The 19,069-nt window shown below is 40.8% G+C and overlaps 2 protein-coding genes and 2 long non-coding RNA genes across 8 annotated transcripts in view; 1 reads left to right on the top strand and 3 right to left on the bottom strand.

Moving 5' to 3' along the window:
* Positions 1-19,069, bottom strand: part of wb (wing blister) — a 65,236-nt gene that overhangs the window by 35,668 nt on the left and 10,499 nt on the right. For both annotated transcript variants that reach the window (NM_165086.3, NM_057442.5), the window contains exons 2-4: positions 14,036-14,376; positions 4,748-6,639; positions 3,637-4,445 (exon numbers count right to left, since the gene is read on the bottom strand). In NM_165086.3, coding sequence (NP_723870.1) covers positions 3,637-4,445; positions 4,748-6,639; positions 14,036-14,376 — 3,042 coding nt within the window. The remainder of the gene's footprint in view (positions 1-3,636; positions 4,446-4,747; positions 6,640-14,035; positions 14,377-19,069) is intronic.
* lncRNA:CR43639 (long non-coding RNA:CR43639) lies at positions 778-1,394 on the bottom strand. Of its 2 annotated transcripts, NR_073773.1 has the most exons (2): positions 1,361-1,394; positions 778-1,294 (listed from the first exon to the last, which is right to left on the bottom strand). It is a non-coding gene; the product is annotated as a long non-coding RNA:CR43639 (long non-coding RNA). The 2 variants fall into 2 exon arrangements; NR_073772.1 differs by having other exon boundaries at positions 778-1,394.
* On the bottom strand, positions 14,593-17,774 carry CG32971 (uncharacterized protein). 3 transcript variants are annotated; one of them, NM_001144352.3, is made up of 3 exons: positions 17,655-17,774; positions 15,195-15,282; positions 14,593-15,133 (listed from the first exon to the last, which is right to left on the bottom strand). In NM_001144352.3, the coding sequence occupies exon 3, from the start codon at positions 15,113-15,115 to the stop codon at positions 14,678-14,680; it is 438 nt and encodes a 145-aa protein (NP_001137824.1). In that variant the 5' UTR covers positions 15,116-15,133; positions 15,195-15,282; positions 17,655-17,774; the 3' UTR covers positions 14,593-14,677. The 3 variants fall into 3 exon arrangements, with proteins under 3 accessions (NP_001137824.1, NP_001137823.1, NP_788052.1); NM_001144351.3 differs by having other exon boundaries at positions 14,593-15,282; NM_176038.3 differs by lacking the exon at positions 17,655-17,774 and having other exon boundaries at positions 15,195-15,384.
* On the top strand, positions 18,141-18,874 carry lncRNA:CR44729 (long non-coding RNA:CR44729). The gene has a single exon (NR_124250.1). It is a non-coding gene; the product is annotated as a long non-coding RNA:CR44729 (long non-coding RNA).

Here is a 19,069-nt window from a genome sequence, read left to right as displayed (position 1 = left end):
ATTTTTAGACCCAGTGGCACCAAATGATGCGAAGTGTTAACTGACAAAATGATATGAATTTTTCAATAATGAGATTTTACGAGAGGATGTGGTTTATGGTCTATTGGTTTACTACCCCCATAAAGTATGTTGTTTACAGCAAGGCTATTAACAGGAAATACTCGTATCTATTGGAAACAATACGTTTTGCCTTATCTTTAAAGACTCTCAAAAAGGCATCTGTATATCTATATGCGCTTGAGCCAAATGTACCATCTAATCTAACAACCAACATGCGGCCTTTCTAATGCTACTACCCACACGAGCTGGCTAAAATGAAAACGTTGCATGCAGTATCCCCGAAAATGGGACAGAGTTCCCTCTCGCACATATGGCTGGGCCGACTGGCTATAGGCTATAAATCTCGGCTAGGCTTTTGTCTTGCCCAATTTCAGCTCGAAGCTGGGCTACATAGATTTGCACTCGAAAAAGTTTTGCGCCGCATGCGCGACGAAGAACATTTGTAAGAGCAATTAAAATCACACCACGACCAAAAAGGAGAAGCAGACGACGACATGGACGCTGGCGATAGCGAAACATGGCAACCAGGCAACCAGATATAGATACAATTCGGGATCTTGATGGCCAGCAGAGGGGCGGCTATCGGGAGACGGGCCTTCGATTGGAGCGAAAGTCTGGGCCATAAATTAGAAAATCAAAATGCCAAACTTCTGGCTTCTCCGGCTCGGCAAAAAGTGTTTTCGATAATGACCTGGTTGCAGTTGAAAAGACTATTGATTCACATGCTGTTTGATATTATTTTATGTGACCCAAATATAAATAAATACAAATAATTTGAAACATAGTGTTTCGTCTTTCGCAAACTTTGTCACTTTGTGTTCATAATATGTTATCACAGCTAAAGGGTATCTGTTAGTCAAAATACTTCTACGATCGTTCGGCCAAGTAATAAATACCAACGTTAGTTGCTTTGCTTTGGCAATTGTAAACAAATTGTCATTCGACAATTACATTTGTGTTGGCCACATTCATTAGTGTCAATGTTTTGGCTTTGCATGCTTCCGTTACCGTTAGCCAGACGATTTATGTCACATTTGTTTGTCCGTGCTTGGAAATTATTTGAAATTTATTGCCTCCGAGGATTGGATCCTCTTGCTCCATTTCGAATGATGCGTTGACAGCAGCAACTAGTGGTGGCTGTTGCTCCATTTTGTCCATTTAGACGCTTCTTGATTACCTTGGACAGTCCGTCTGTCTGTTTAACGAGTCGTGGCTCGTCATGTCTATAAAGATGCTTTTTTCATGGCAATTTTTCAGACTCTTCGTTGTTGCATGGTGAAAAAGATACTGCGCCACTTACAATTTTTTTTTTCTTTTTAACGAGTTTAATTTTGTAATTGTTTGGCCTAGTTGCCAAGTGAATCGTTTGAAATTGTTTGCACATGTGCCTATTTTAGATGGATCATTATAAAGTCTTGAATGCATATGCCATTTAAACAACTATTTGATTGATTTACCTTATGATTTCATTTCATTCCTAGAAATATTATCAGCTCTCTCTCTCCATTTCAGCAGCAATCTCCATTATCCTACTATTTAATTCCTTTGAACGCACCGCCAATGCCACAATAAAATGTACTCCCAAATCGTATAACTTCATTTGGTTCGAAAACCCCCCATCGCCAAATGCGAATAATCAAACCCATTGAAACCACAACAAACGCAACCGCATCCACGAAATGCAATTAATTGTCAAGTTATTTAACACAAATATTTGAAATTGTTTCGCTAATCAGTTAGTTGGCTAAAAACGAAAAAAGGGGCAAAGTCAAAGTGGCCACGATTTTTGTTGGCCTTTTTTTTTTTTTTTGTTTTTTGGGGTCCGCCTGAGAGTCAATCGGCGGTTGGAGCATTCCGATGTCCATAAAAATGTCAACGCAACGGCCACAACAGCAAATGCACAAGAGCAGCCTCAGCCCCATGAAAATATGCCGCTTGGCTTGAATTGCCAAAGTGGCTAGCTCGGATCCAAGCTAGCTTGGATCGGATTGGCTTGGCTTGGCTTGGGTTTGGTCTTAAAACTGGACAGCAGCAGACCAGCGAGGTGGTGGCTCCATGCTGTCTGTGCCGGAGTCTGTGGTCAACACAAAAGTGTGTCTGCTCGCGGTGCTGCTGCTGCTGCTTGGTGAGCGGCAAATGGAACTGATTACAAAATATGACCAGCGGCTAAATGTATCTCGCAGTTTGCTGCTTAATTTCTTAGATAGCTGCACAATTTAATGCGTGGGTTATAAATTCCCAGCGAGCTTAAGTCCAAACGCACGTGCTACTGTGTTCGCATTGGCGACTTGAGGGGTTTCTGTCATGCCAAATACCCAAGTGCCTGCCCAAGTCGGCATGCAAATGTGTAATTATAGGTAGGAATATTTTCTTCAAGTCCACTTGGCATTAAATCCAAAAGTTTACTGCTTACTCCTTATATAACCTTTCAGATACTGCAAAAGTTTTTTACCAGTTGTAGTTTAACACTAAGAGCAAATATTAAGTGAATTTGGTGTACAGTATTTTTATTTTTTCTTCAAAGCATAATTCTTTTTAAAAAACTATTTAAAATCCTTTGCAGTGAGCCCCATCACATAGTCAACGAAAAAGTAATAGCAGTTCTGACTCTTGCAAAATCCTAAAGGTAGTAAAATTTGCAGAATGACTGCGGATAAACGAATACAGCAAAATTAAAAAGAAAAACATGTTTTTTTTAGCTAAAAGGGGCATCTACCCATAGTACAATGAGATGTCTGACTTACAATTAGAAAAATGAGAAACAACTAGAAAACCTCAAGGAATATCGCTTACAAAGGTAAATTTAAATGAAAAGAATAGGCCTTCAGTGTGTTATGCAATCCGAGTTCTTGTTCAAGTACAACTCAATAAACATCTTCTTCTCGTCAGCCGCATTTGGTTTTCATAACCAACGAAGTAGTAATTCGAGACGGGTTTTTGCCCATTGTCCAGTTTGTAAATGGTGTTAAAAAAGATAGAAAACCCAACTTCAAGGAGAACTGGATAACGAAAATATCCCATTACAATGGACGGTGTGTATGTAATGCATTTTGTATGATGGATGAGTTGAATTTGATGCTGATGGCCTCAGGAAAAATTGTAATTTTGTGGCCTAATGCTTGAGATAATTGAGCAATGCTTAATGTGCCTTAAGTTTCGATTAGGCTGGGTATTCGGAAGAATTAGTTAAATATAACAAGATCTAAATAATAAAAAAAAACACCCATTTTGTGTATATGCAGTATAAATAATGTGCATTACAACAGAAACAAAATATTACCACATTATATTGCCCCTAGAAACAGATGCACTTATATCCCACCCAGAACTTGACTGATTTGTGCATTAAGTTCTTCGAATTGGGGCCAATGGAGAGCATCAGAAACGCTTCACTTAACGGCACAAAGTAGAACGCCAATTTAATTATGTTTTCCAAGTTATTGATGGACTACCCGACCACCTCTGCCACATCTGTTTTTCATAGGTGCACTCAATTTATCAGAGAGAGTGAACTCATTTCGAGGAATTTCTTTGTTCTTAGACGCTACGCTTGGAGCTCTAATCTGGGGTACTTACCCTCGCAGGCCACCGTGGATTCGCTATTGGGATCTTCAGTATCTGGAACCAATTCCCATTCGTCATCGTCGCTATCGGAGTTTTGACGCAGTGCAGCAAGGTCATCCATTCGATAGGCCACAGCATTCATGCCGAAGTAGCCATCCTGGCACTCGTGGCATTTGGCACCCATAACGCCCTCCTTACAATGGCATTGTCCAGTGTGGGGATCACATCTGTCCTGGACCAACGAGCCCAATGGATCGCAGTTGCAGGATGGACAGCGTAGCTCAACATTAGCATAGCCCACGTCACATTCATCGCACTTCTGTCCAGCATAACGTGGCTTACACAGGCATTGACCATCGGTGCTGTCGCATAGTCCGCTCTCCGATCCTTCCGTGTGGCAATGACAGGGATCACAGCCCACGGCCGGATCACCCCAGTAGCCCAGCTTGCAGCGCTCGCAGTGCCAACCCTCTGTGTTTCCGCGGCACGTGATGCACTCCCCGGTGGTCACGTTGCAGGGCCCTCCGGCGCAATCGCAGCGCTGACAACTGCTTCCCGGCTGGCGTGGATTCCCGAAGTACCCATCGTCGCACACCTGACAATGATCACCCGTATAACCTTCCGGACATTGGGTGCATATGTACTCCGCATGCTCTATCAGCTCGAACTGCGGATTCAGGTCCATGTAGTTGTAGCTCTTTAGCTGACAACTGGGCGAGAAGTTGTTGGAATCCTCGGACAGGGGACAGGCGCATCGCTTGCAGTCATTGGGGGTTCCCTGCAGGGGATTCCCGTAGTAACCCAACTGGCAACGCTCACAACTGAAAATAAAGAATTTTAAATTTTAACTGACTTGTGTCTTGGCTGGTGTGTGCCCCGGCTTTGAGTGGTGAATTAGTGAAGACACCACTCTGTGCAAAGGTATGAAACTTGACTGGGTGTGGATTGTGTTCTGTGGATTGCATTTTGCAATGGGAGGATTTTAGGTTTGGGTCCGGACTACGCTTTTAACAAATAAAATTTAATTTAATTTTAATATTTATTTAGCTATAGCTGATTAATATGTAAGACACATTCTTTTTTTTCGGAAAATCAAATAAATATTATAACATTTTTTACTTACCGATCTCCAAAAGTGTTGTGCATGCAGTCGCCGCAATTTCCGCTCTGCAGATCGCAGGAGTTTGAGTGTCCGTTGCAGGGACACGGGATGCACTTGCTCAGAATCTGATGGTCCGAGGTGTTCTCGTAAATCCGCTTGAATCCAAAGGCGCAGCCCTCGCAGGACAGACCGGTATAGCCAGCTGGGCAGAGGCATTGCTCCACTTGGCTGGAAGACTTTCCGCCCAACTCCACACCTCCTGAATAGATGACTGCTCTCTCGAGTGATGTTTCCCCTTGATCCGTGTGAAAAGCCGCTCTAATAAGGACAGCATCGAGGGAAACGAGAACGGAGAGAAACTGGGAACGGGTAACAGATTCTCCGTGATAGTCACCGCCCTCGGTTCGCCGAAGTCTTGTTTTTATATCAACGACAGTGGGTGGCACGTGATACCAGCCAACCTCTGTTAGGGTTACATTCAAGTTGATTCCCAATCCGTCCAAGGATTCATCGCCGAAGGCAATCTTCAGTCCATTCTTGCCGACTAGGATGACATTGGGCCCCGTCGTGGGCTTTCCCGATCTATCGCCTCTTATCACATCCCACGACAACACCAGCTGCAGTCTCGACCCATAGCTGGTCAAGCGATTTCCCAAGTAACCCAACGAAGCCTGCCAGTAAATGGCCTCCACTTCATCCAGTTCGTTGGCAAAGATCAAACGGTTTGTTTCGGCATCAACTGGTATTGAAATTGGTTTCACTCTTTGAATATCGGTTATTTTCCAATCGTTGAGGGTTTCAAAGGCCAATGTCTGCAGTTTGGCACTGTGACATGTTTGCGAGACACCTGAGCACCAACAGCTGGTGCATCCCTCTGCATTCTCTGCGCTTAGATCAAAATATCCGGGCGCACACTCGGAGCAGGTGCTGCCCTCCACATTGAGCTTGCACTGGCACACACCCGAGCAGGAACCCGTGGAGCCAAGACTTCCCCTTTCGTCGCACTCACACCGTTTGCAATCGTCTCCGTAGTAGCCCGGAGCACATTCCTCGCAGTTCTTGCCCTGGAAACCCTCCAAGCAGTTACAGCTTCCTCCATCCGACTGGCAACCACCCGTGGAACGAGCAGGATTACAGGAGCAGGGCAAACAGGGATCGGTGAGCGGTGCATCCAGCTCCCTGTAAAATCCCATCTCGCAAAACTCGCACTCAATGCCAGCCGTGTTATTCGAGCAGCTCTGGCAAATGCCCTTGTCCAGGAAGGGATCATAGGTGCAGCTCTCGGCGTGACCATAGCATTGGCATATCTCGCACTCTCCGCCCATTTGATAGGGGCGATCCTGGAAAAGCGGACAGCACTGTTCGCACTGAGCACCACAGGTATTGTGCTGGCAGATGCACTGCATCAGAGGGTCATCTGGCGACTCGTGGGAGCGATTGGCGTGCCCATTACAATCCAGACGGGCACTCACCTTCAACTGGGACAGCGAGTAGAAGCTGTGCTTCTCCAGCGACGGAGAGTCCAGCAGCCAGTCCAGACTGTTGTCCTGATTGGCCGTGGAGTGCATGCCCTGCAGGCGAATCCTTATGTACCGAGTCGTTATGAACTTCATTAGCTCCGGACTTTGATCCGTGGCTCCAGGGCGATTCTTCAGCAGCGAAGCATGCAAGACGCCGTTCTCCAAAGGACCCGGCTTCGAAAACTGAGTGGAGCAAATGATTTCTGTATCGTTCTGGAAGACGTATTTGCCATTTTGCCCGGATAAATTCCATCGTCGCTGACAATCTGCATCGCTCAATCCGAAATACTGCCATGGCTCAAAGTTAATCCCATCCAGGGACTTTTCCAGTATCCATGAGGCTGGACGCGGAGAGTTGGCCGATTTTAGCCACACGGAAAATATTTGAAAAGTCTGTAAAAGAGAAGAGTTTTAGCGCATTAGTATAAGGCTTGAATATTGTTTAAAAAAGTAATTAAACATTTGTTACAAAAAATACTATCTTAAAAAAAAGTTTTTTTTATTGTTTTTTTTTTACAACTTTTACCGATTAAAGAATGGATATTCCCACCATCAACAAACCACCATCACACCTCAGGATTTCGATTTAATAGCCGATGGGCAAATGAGCAATAAATTATGTACGCACCCAAATGTCAGTGTTTCTGTCACCAACTGATGTTTCTATCCACTCGCAGGCGTATGTGTATATCTTTGCATCTGTGCATGACTACCAACCAACCAACTACGACTATATCTTCGCTAATGTCGTGTGGTACTGGCAAAATCTTTTAAGCCAACATTGCCATCGCCGCGTCATAAATCTAGCGAACTGTCAACCAACCGCAACCCTCCAAAACCGCCGCCCAACTGTAGCTCTTTTCAACGTGGCCGGCAGCAACAGCTGACAAACGATATTTCGGAAAAATTGTTCGGTTAAAATAAGAGGAGGAAAAAATATCAAATCCAAATCCAAATGCCAAAAACGTCGCGTGTTCGAGACGCTGAAAATGTTGCGCCTATCGAAGATCAGTGGCCAAAAAAACCACACAGTAAAGCCAAAAGCAAGGGGCAGGCCAAAATGAGAAATCAATAAAAGGCATGCAATTGAATTTTCCGACGGGCGACTTGTGGCGAAGGTGTGGCCAGGTGTATAATTGATTACGACGCATTGACTTAGAGCAGCCACATGGCGCCATCTAACCAGATATGTAGCGTTATTTTTTAATTTTTTCCCCATTTTTTAGCTAGTCATCGCGAGTGCAAGTTAACTCCGGAGGCAAATCAGAAAACGATATCTGAGAGCAATTGCTGGTGCAGCACACATATCCAAAAACAACTCTATCAAATTTCAAAGCCACTTGTTTACCCACAACTCAGTAAGTAGCTAATGGCATCAGCAGCACACACATACGTTTTCCACGATTTTCCAAAGCTGATAAAATGCAAAAACACAAGAAGTCAAATGCCAGCGACAGTTGGAGGAAAATTGGAAAAAAGGTGTGCGCATGCGTGCGTTCTCCTTATTGAATGCCGCCTGTATTCGATTACAGCAACAACGACGTCTGTCACAAGCTGATAAGATTACAAAAATAAATAAGCAAAAGAGAGCGGCAAAAAATTAATCTGCTTGGGGATTTTAAGCGGGAATATGGAGAAGTGAAATCAACATTAAAACATATACAAAAAAAACTAAGCACAAAAGTGTATATAAATTGGTCTCCATCTATCTTATATAATCAATCATATTTACTTTCTGCGGCAATTAATGAACATATTTACTGTGGGAATTAAAGGATTAAGTGATTTTCTTTTGCAGAATACTATTTCTAACCTTGTTGATTAAATTTGAGGACCTGCAGCTGGACAAGCTTATAAAATTGGAATATGACACTTAAGGATAAAATCAGGACGCCAATTAGCAGACAAAATAGATTAGTTTTTCACAAAGATTATGGAGTCGACATGATGACCATGAAAATGTATAAATAAGGCGAGCAGGAGACTTTCTTTCGCAGTTTTTAACTAGCAATGAAATAGTTCGGATAACTTATTAACAAAAGAAAAGTCATGGCCGCTGTAAATGCCAGAATTAAGCACAACTTCAATGAAAAGGTCAGTACAATAAAAAATTCCTACAAATCTCTGTATAATAAAGCATAAGAAAACCTTTTTTTTAAACAGAAATATTACTGGGCCTGGTTGCGATTTAAAACTTGGCCGAGTGCTTTGAAGAAACACAAAAGTGGCGTTTTACTTGTTTCGTTAAATTGTTAAAATATAACTAAAGAAATCAAACATTAAAATAACTAGGAAGAAGATAAGGAAAGTTAATGCATTATATAAAATGCATACATATTAGATATACCTCATATCTCTGTAAGCAACGCGGCATTCCGAAAATGCCTTAAAAATGAATGCGAATGTAATATATATTTAATTTACGACATAAAGAGAGAGTTATCGACTGCATCTGTGTAAAGGTTCAATGCCAAGTAATCCATGTCTATTGATATTTTTTCCTATTTCACTGTATAATAAAATTAAATTTTTACCACACTAAACAAGAATAAAATTTCAATAAGTTGAGTTCAAGTTCCAATAATATATTATGAAGAACCAAAAACATACCAAAACTTCAACTAGTTTTATAAACATCAACCAGCAAGTAACACTGTTGTTAATAGTGATTAGCTCTACCGACTACTTAAGCCGAATAGGATACCAGGTTGTTCAAATATTATAGAGAAATATTCGAAAATGTCAATACAAATGATATGTAATCTATAAAATGTAATAAATACAAGAAATAAAATAAGTAGACGTTTCTATTGAAAATACACCAACTAGCTCTTAAATGCCAAAAATAAATCGCCACCCGCATTTGGAATTTCTTATCCCGAATTTCCGCTATCTCTCCAAGGAGCCAGTGAGTTTCACACACTCGAATTAAGGCGATAGGTTATCTCTAGTGAATTATGTTGTTCCCATCAGAATTTCTGTCCAAGTCTCTGATTGCAATCAGCTGAAGAGCAGTCCGTGCTCCCGAACTGATTTCCTGCTGCCTTTGGAGTCTGTTGAAAACGAGTTCCAGATAAAGGAGGCGAACTATGTGACGTGGACTCCTTGTGCTCCTGCCCCGTGGAGATGTGAAAATCGTTGTAGATTGCAATCGAAGAAGCGGCAGGTGAAGGCCTCCGGCGTAACACTTTGACGTTTTTATCAGTTTCGACCAATTGACGGCGGACACAGCAAACTTGTTTACAACGGACCTCGATCGATGAAGATCACTCTTAGTATAAATATTTGGTCAGTGGATGCTCCTCGTCAGAGGGAGTGAGTTATTGTTTATGCACCGAAACCTGTTGCCAGATGCTTGTCAACTGATAAGGCCCAATCACAGAGAGACTAACAAAATTGTTAAAATATTCAGTGGGAATGGGAATGGGCGGCAGCGAAATGGGATACCAATTTGCCGGGGTAATTTGAGTTGATAAACGAATTTGAGTGGCAGAAGGGGGCGCACACATCGCATGTCGTAAATTACACGAATTAACATTTATGGCAATCAAATATTTATCGCTCAATGAAGAAAGTCCATCAGGCATAGCCGACAGGAAACTTCCTCCTCAGCGACCAGGCACCAAAAAACTAACACGGACACTCAGTTAATTGCCAAAAAAAATATATATATAGAGAACGTGGAAAGCATCGTAAAATTTTCAAAAATAAACGAGCGAAAAATTGAAGTAGACAGGGTGCAGAAACAAATTAAAAATAAAAGATAACAAATTTAGGGCTTGCCTTTAGTTTCATTTTATCTTGTCGAATTTCTCTTTTTGGCCAAACTATACAGTTTGGTTGCCCATTGGAACAAACAGAATCATCTATTTTTTGTTGTCCATTTTTTGGTTTTGGCACGCTTTTAGATAACTTGGTGAATGAACCCACATGGCAGACATGTTTCTCGTATATTTTTGCACATTTTCCCTCTTTTCTCTATCGTTCACTCAGACTTTTCGACGTGTTTTGGCTGCTCGCACTGAAGTAATCGCAAAGTTTTGTGTCTGCTACAAGTTTTTATCGCTGAAAATTTGCGCATTAATGCGGCTAAAGAATGAACAAAGTTTTCAATAACTCGTTTGGACTTTAAGAAGTAAAACAGAATTATTCGAATCGTACAAGTAGCACTTGTAGTGTGGGGTATACTAAATCAAGTGCTTAATGCTCTAAATGAATGCTAATGGAATGTGGTTTTCAATGGTGCTGCACCTCAAATGTTTGTACACATGTCACTGAAATCAGCTCAATTATAATTACTCTTTTAGAATAAATAATCTTAAAAGTAAAAAATTATTTGGTTTTTAAATAACTCAGAGAAGTTGTGTTAATTCGTTGTTTCATCGTTAACGAAAACGTTTTTTACTTTTGCACGCCCTGAGCTTTTTTGGCCATTAAAAATAAAATCCGCTTCCTCGTAAATGACATGAAAACCATTCAAGCGCAGCTTCAATCACGTTAAGACCCCAAAACAAAAACAAAAAAGAATCCCTGGAAATTCATGCAAATGCAAGCAACTGAGGAAGCATTCTTTAAAAGGCAAATTCGGGGAAAATGTCGGGGGAAAAACGAAAAACGCCACAGGCCAAACAAATAAATAAATTGACCATTAAAATAATTGCTGTGCCTAAAATGCGTCTCGTACGTGGCTTGTAGCACGCTTTGCTCGTGGTTGTTGCATTTGTTTGTTGCAACCGTCAGATGTTGTTGCTTCTGTTGGCGCTGCAAATGTTGCAACAACTTGTCAAACATTTGAATTACAGTTACGAAACCAATAGCCGATGCCAAGTGACCGGCCCCTCGCGCTTTATTTAGTTTGTTTTTTCATTGGCCAAATTTGGCTAAATTTAATGAAGCAATTAAATGTCTGTATAGAAAAGTCATACACAAACAAACAAACATTAAACATTTCAAATTGGTAATACTCGTATTTGCCAAACTGGTCGAAAGATTGCTGGCAATACTTAAAATGCTTTGATGGCTAGGATTTTATGGCCCAAGCAAAGAATTAAGGAATAATAACGATTGACATTAATTTAAGCTAAACATTTATTTAAAAAATATAATTAACATTCAAAATTGATGCTGTGCTAAGAAAAATTAAACAAAAGCAATCTTTAAAAACTAGAGAATACTTTTTCAAACGCATTCCTACCATTCCATCTACCTATGTATCGAGCCCAGTGTATTGCAACCCATAAATTGCTTGCAACAGATGTTGCTTTCCTTTTCAGAATATTTGAAGTATCCCAGAACCGCAGTTTTAAAGCCACTGGCCGAGTTGTCCGTAGAATTCTCGCTAGACTTTCAATTAGTCACGCGCGCCCCAAAGCCATTCAAGCATAAATCTAGACATTGTTGTACGAACAGACAGGCTGACAGACTGCTTACTGGCAAACTGACAGACTGGATGGCTGAATGCCTGACTGACTGACTGCCTGACTGGCAAAGAGACATATGTATGTATAGACGGACAATCTTTGGCCATGATTCTGACCAGTCTGCGAGGACTGCCCGAAGTCTGTCGCCTTTTTCCCAGCGCGGAAAGAAATATTTTAAGCTGTCAAATCGTTGACACACGCCTGTCGTTTCTATCTTGTTCCAGTGCCCGTTGTTGCCGTTGTAAATCACTCGATTAGTCTAATTGTTAAAATCCACGCCGGGAACGGGGGAGAATCCGTCGAAGCCTGGAAGTCCCAGAAGATTTTGTCGCCCATGAACATGGCGACACACCAACGTCAATGTCAAGTTTCGTCTAAGGTCATAAATTGTGTTAGGTTTCGGTTGGCTTGGCATTGGGATTCAAAGCAACAGAGGGAGACATCTCTCTAATGTGTTTCTAAATAGTTGTGACAAATGCACAAGATATTTTCACAGCCAAATCACACAACACACTTAATTATGGAGATAGCTAATTAGTAAACTTGTTAGGGGAGCATCTAATTCGTCGATGTTTATTGAATGGCACAGTCAGCAGCTGTTAGAAATGCCTGGGAAAAGAATCATTACACAGGAATGAGTAAATGAAAGTGTATTTCAAATTTAATAAGCCTTAAAAAAAAAAAAACAAAAAATTAGTATAAAATTCCATTAAATGTTTCATAACATAAAAGCAGCGTAGAAGGAATTATTTTTTGAAAAATTCCTGACAAGCTGTGAATATTCTTTGTCACTCAAGCAAATCAACGGAATGAGAGCGTGTAAATTTTGACACATGCCCCTCATTTGACTTCGTTTCCTCGGCATCCGCTATGTCCATATCTGAAAAATCATGGGAACCTATACATATTGTGCTCGTTCGTTGTCTGACCAAAAATGTAGTACATGGCACAATTGCTTTAAAAAAGTGTCAATCGTTCGACACATAGATACATACATGCACATACATGCATAGAGGAAGGCCATAAAAGGTTTGCCATTTATATTTGGACTCAGTTTGGCAACTAGAAATAAGTATTGTCAGCATTAATTAAGTGAAGAGACCAATTTAAATACTTCTGTATAAAGTTGCCCCTTTTGCGAAAGAGACGTGCAGGAATTTATTAATAAACTCCGAGAGCAACGCATGGCTGTCATAAATCTTTCATACTTTGAGGCATATGCAAAAACAATGTTTTTAATTTTAAATCACTTCCAGTCTGTGGATATTCCTCCTCCTTCTTGGCTGCTTCTCGTTTTAATTAAGTGCACACTCAATGCCTTTGCCTTTGCCTTTGCCTTTACTGCTGCCTTGGTCTGGGTCTGGGCCAGCATTTTCTTTCCTCTTTGTGTGCCCGGAAGGGTTGGGTTGGTTGCTCCAGGGGCAATATGGTATATGGCAATGAGGGGAATTATATCAAAACATTGATATATCTACTGGAAGATTCGAGTGCAAGCCGCACTTGAATGTCAACTTTGCGTCGGCTGATGCAAAACAGATGATACACATTTCCCGTTTCGTTTTTTTCGTCTTGGGTTTAGCACATTATTAGCCAATTGATTGGATTGGGGATGTGCGCATGCGATGGCTTTCCGTGGTCGGATGCACTTTGAAATTCCAATTAGCACTATCGACGGACGATTAGCACCCAATCGAGATTTGAGGATCCGCGGCAAGTGTGAAATTAAATATCGTAACAGACGCCTTCTGGGAGGTCTACGCCATTTTAATTGGGCCACTGTTTTAAGTTTGTGTGTTAGAATCGTCTTTGGAAGAAATGTTTATGTAATGTTTTGTGACTAAACAAATTACATTAAAAACATTTAAAAGTTTGTATAGCAGAGTGTATTTATAAACATTCCAATTTCCAGTTGTTAAAATGCATTGATATTTTAATATTGTTATCTTTGCATGTTATCTTCTGGCTAAGAACTAACGGAAATGAAAACATATTTTCTATTTCCCTGACAAAGAAAGTTGCTACGAAAATATCACCCATGTAAGCCAATATGACTTAATCAAAACGCCATCAAAACGAATTTATGTTGGCCATTTTGAGCATTAGAACTGCATAGGCTACAAACTGGTTTCGATTCCAGTCTCAACGGCGAGATGATCACATTTCCAAGTTCCAATTAGACAGACCACAGCATGTACAACGATGGATCATGGAGCTGGCGTTAAATCGCTTGTAAATGAGTGACAACTCAGCGGCTTAATTACAAACTGGATCACAGCTCGTCTGTCGCAAGAGCTTAGCCCCGACAATTTTGGATGGCTTAGATGACAGCACCGCGAGTTGGGACTCCATTCGGGATAAGTTTGACTTACCTGCTTCAGATCCAATAGTATGGTCACATACTCAAATTGCCGGCCACCCTGCAGCGTTGGTGATTGCCACCAGCCTTCTTCAAATCCCGATCCCGATCCCGATCCCGATCCCGACGATATCAGCGACTGTATGGAGCGCTGTTTGGCTCGATCCGAGGAATGGGCATTGCAGATGCCACACGGCTTGGCGCCGACCTGTTTGCAGTACTCCTCGGCACCGTTCTGGCCACAAGTGGCATTCACCGAGATCTGAGCCCGTGGAACCACATTGAAGAGCGGCGGATAGAGGCCGCCGGAGAAACTGGATGAGTACACGTCCTCCGTTTTGAGCAATCGAAGGGCTGCAAGTGAAGTGATATCGTTAGTAATATTGAATGTTTCAATTTACTTTATTTAAGCTAGTAAAATGTAAACAGCATTGCCAAGTAAATACATTTTTTTCTGCTTAATAATTTATTACTTATCTGAATACAGAGGAAGCTAGTTATCATCAACTGCCGTATGATTCCAAGACATTTTACCCTTCTTGCCTAACGTAAATCAGTTTCTTTTGTCTTCACTGGGGCAAAAATTGTTTATTTATCGTTTTTTTGTTTACAGTGGTTATCCTTTACGAATGGATAAAAAATATATCATTTATAATTAAACAAGTAAATCCTTTGAATCCAAGTCAGGTCCACCGCTCTTTTCGTAGTACTCGTACTCCAGTTCGGACAGCTCCTCTTCCAAATCCTTAACCATTTTGATAAGTGTTTGGTCATACTCGGTCACCTTGGCATGCATTGCCTCCGATTGTCTATCCATTTCCTCTTCGATGTTGGAATAATCGTAAATAATCTGATACTCCTTGACATCATGGACTAGCTTAATTAGAGCTTCTCCTGCGCGAACGAAATTGCCAGCACGCACCTGCATTTCAAAAGCATTCAATTCTTGTTCTGTATCATTTGTGATTTGGCCCGGAGTCCTCGGGGAAACTAATTTAAGGAGCTCCTCAAAGTTGAGCAACATGCTTAGGACGTTATCCTTTAGCTGCGTTTTAAAGGATTTTAGCAGGGCCTCGTCCTTCGAGTCAGACATGTTTTCGCCCCTTCTCTTCTACTTAAAAAATTTTCTTTTTTAAACAAGAATATATGTACAGAGATATGCTTTTAGAAACCTTAAAATTCGACCGTGCTCTTGAAGTCCTCGACTCCTTTGAATTCAAAGCCACTTAATTATTTAACTCTATAGAATCTTGAATTCCACTGAAAATTAAATAAATCAATAAACGATTAATAAGACTGCAACGAATCAAAGAGGTTAACTTTCAATCTATGCTGCCCAAATCAGCTTGACGCTTCATTATTCAAATTCGGACAGTTTTTCCCAGGCCAATCAATTAAATTGCTCAAATCGAACAAGTCGAGAACAAGCCCTCAAGACAACATTGCCAATAAATCACCTACTGGGGCAGCTGCTCTGGATTGCTGTGAACTTTGTGCCATGAGAATTATTGATTGGTTGACTTGGCTGGCTGGCTGTAGCTGGATTGCATGAAAAATGTACAAGTATCTCAACCAAAAGCTGGGCAACTTTCGAGATAAACTTTATCGCTGACCAACAAACGGCAGTTGTAGTTGGTAGTTTGGGGCCCAGATGTTGACCTGGTATGCCATTTGCATGTTTTGGTAGCTCCAAATTGCAGTCTGCTGCCGTTTGCAGTTGTTTCCTTTCGGCTGCCCAGCTTTTTTGGCAATTGTCAACATAAAACTTTTGCAAACAAAACAAAATTGTTGACGTAATTGCAGGAAAATGGCATATAAGTTATAGGGAAGGATCAACAGCAAACTTTGGGGCGAATGAGATAAGTTTTTAGCCTGGGAACTTGAATAATTTGAAGTTTCAATGGGTTAAGTGAAGAACGAAAAGCAATGAATCTTTGCAAGAAATTTGACTACCTAAAAGATTATACATACAAATAGATAGTTTAGAAATCGTAGAAAAGTTAAGTAATTAAAATTTTTTCCAGTGACTTCTTTTGAACCTAAAAGACAAAATTTTTCTTTGCCAATCTAAGTTTTTCAAAAATTTTTAATGGTGTATAAATATTTTCATTTTTTGTAGCGCGTTCAATTTGTCAAAACATTTAATCAGCAATAGTTTTCTCACTTAAGCTGTCAGCGGTGGAAAACGTGAATACATTTTAGAGGGGTTATTTGTGTTTAGAGGGACGGGGAGTTGGAAGCTAAAGAGGCCTAGACATGGCTCGCAATAGCCATTGAAAAGGCCACCTCCAGCCTCAAGTCTCCAGTTATTTAACTTCTTTGCCTTTTTAATGCTTTTGGCTACCGCAAATTTGTCATTTGTCAAAACATTTAAATGCCATTTGCCGGTTTCCTCTTGAGTTGGGCGATTTTGACAGCTGTCGATAAGTTTTTCTTTCACGCTTTTAACACTTTACGCTTGAACTTTGCCCAGAGCAGTTTTTCCTGCTTTTTGCTTTGACTTCAAGACATTTGTTCGGATCGCTTTAAATCAATTTTTTAGGTAAGCCTAGTTTTCTCAGTTTTTCACAAAGTGAAAGTGATAGTCTCACAGCTACATTTCAGACTATTATTGGCTGGCATGTTTGGTGTCAATTATTGATGACTTAGGAATAAGTAATTGGGAAATACTTTGTGGTCACTAAAGCGGAGTTTTTGTTTGATTTATTGCCGGTTATTAATTTGATTAAACTGGATATAAATTTCCTTATACAAAATAATGAATTTATAATTTTCATTGGCTCGTTCATTTGACTTCTTTAGTGCCTTTACCTTCGTTAATAAAAGTTGATCAAAATCCAATTATTTTCATACATTTTCGTGTTTTCTTTAATAAAAATGTAAATATGTATTCCTTAATTTTAAGAGCATATCCTGCTTTCTTTGTTATATATTCTCTGGCAGTAGCCTTTCTATGGCCAAAATTCTGATTACTTCCCCGACCATTCATCGAGTTATAAGACCATTTTTAGTCTTTTTCGCCATCATGTTGTCAAATTTTTTAAAATTTGCTTCTTTTCGCTGTCTTTTTCGGTTTACTCTTTATAAAATATTTTTCATCTACCGAAAATCATTATTTGTATGCAAGTTGATGGCAGTTTGGTTATGCAAAACACTTGCAGAATTAATTGGACAGGCGAATAAAGTCCATCGGACAGGAAGCACTCCAGTTGCCAACTAACTGAAGATTACCTTAACAGCCAGCTTGTCTATCCCAGCAATTGGTTAATTTCCATTGCCATCTTTGAAGTTGGATTGCAATTGCAACGGCTTAATAAGCAGCTGGAGAACGAGGAGATGGAGTTGCCCCATTCTGTGCCTCTGTAATTTTTGCCTCCAGCTGTCGGTTTGTGTGCATAATTGTGTGCATAAGAACGGCTGGAAGAAACCGGGACCCCATGGGGCAAAGATAGCCAAATCCCCAGCCGCCTGTCCGAAAATAGTGAAAATATTTCTGTACCGCGTGCGCCATGTCGATATGAATGAAACGCCAAACAGAAAAATGCTTTTAGATTCTAGAAGCACGTGGATTCAAGAATTCACCTACAGATTCTTTGCCTTTTCTTAGTCCGTCTATAATGGTTTATACTTACCTGAGATTGGTCAAGAGTAAGCAAGGCCTTTATATTCTTCACTTCAATTAATTTCAGACTGCAGACTTTCAATAAAAGCAACCAACTTGATTCTTTCGAAAATGAATTGCAAGTAAGGACAAATAGGGCTGGAACTTTGCAGTATCGATATACATACTTGCATTTTCTTATAGGGTTGGAAAGTTATAATAACTTATCGGTTATGTATCGATGACTAAAAGACATGCGGACTTTCATACATACATAAATAAATTATTAATCGAATATTAAATGTTTATCTTATTAGAAATATAAGAAATGGATGTATATGATGTGTCTTTTCTCATAATTGATTTTTATAAAATTAGGTAAGGTTTCACATGTTGGTTAAAGCCACTTTCTTTTTAACTATCGTTTTATTATTATTTTAATGAATCACTTAATTTTCATTTAATAAACTCTACTCAAGTGAAGAAAATTCATAAACGTCTGCAAGTATTTTCACGCCAAAATAGAAAACGTCACACACAGCCGCCTCAAACTGCATTTCCCCCTAATTGCATCACCCACACATCGCGCTTGTTGTTGCTGTGAGTCATGCAAACAACAACGGACTCCATTGAGTGGCAGCTACCAGTCTTCAATACCAAATCAAGCATTACTTGCATAACCCATTGGAGTCATCGACCACATTGTCCCATACCCATCATGATGAACATCATCATTGCGATCGGCGGGCAGACCAGACCAGACCGGGGCCTGGATAAATATTTTTCCAAAACACAACTCGAACATGGATCCGAGAACTCGGACTGGATGCGCCTCTTGAAGACGTCAGGAAAAGCCAGTAGCCGGTAGAGAAAGAGCTGGTCGGTTGGTTGGTTGGACAGACAGTCAGACAGACAGACAGAGCATGTGTTCTTCTCACCACCATCGGTCAGCAGCTTTTGAAGCACCCACTGACGGGACCCAACAAGAACTCAGCTCCGCAGCATGCGTCTGGCACCCAAGTAATCCAACCATCTAACCATCCAACCATCCATCCATCCGTGAGTCCATGTCCAAGCCATCCAATCTTAACCCGTTCGTTTGGTTCCCACTGTTTCCCGGCTTTTAACGCAGCGCTGCACTGATGCATGACCAAACATCTTCAGTTCTGGTCAGTTTGGAGCTCCGTGCTCCCCCTCACACCGTTCATTTTATTTCTTTTCTTGGAAATCTGTTGACGCAGCTCGACGAGACAACCCCGTGTGTCCATCGTCATGTTTGTCAGTCGTTGGTTTGTTAGCCAGTTTTGTTTATTTTCAATAAATATTTGACATTTGTCTATGCATTTTTCCTGAACCTCGGAGGACAAGTCAAGCGTTTGGCTGCCAACACCGACCGGGTACATTAATTTTTCAAGTACTCGAAACCAGTAACATCCCCTTCTCACC

The sequence above is a fragment of the Drosophila melanogaster genome, chromosome 2L (genome assembly GCF_000001215.4).
Source record: "Drosophila melanogaster chromosome 2L".
Classification (NCBI taxonomy): Eukaryota; Metazoa; Arthropoda; class Insecta; order Diptera; family Drosophilidae; genus Drosophila; species Drosophila melanogaster.
This window is presented reverse-complemented; position numbering and strand designations above follow the sequence as displayed.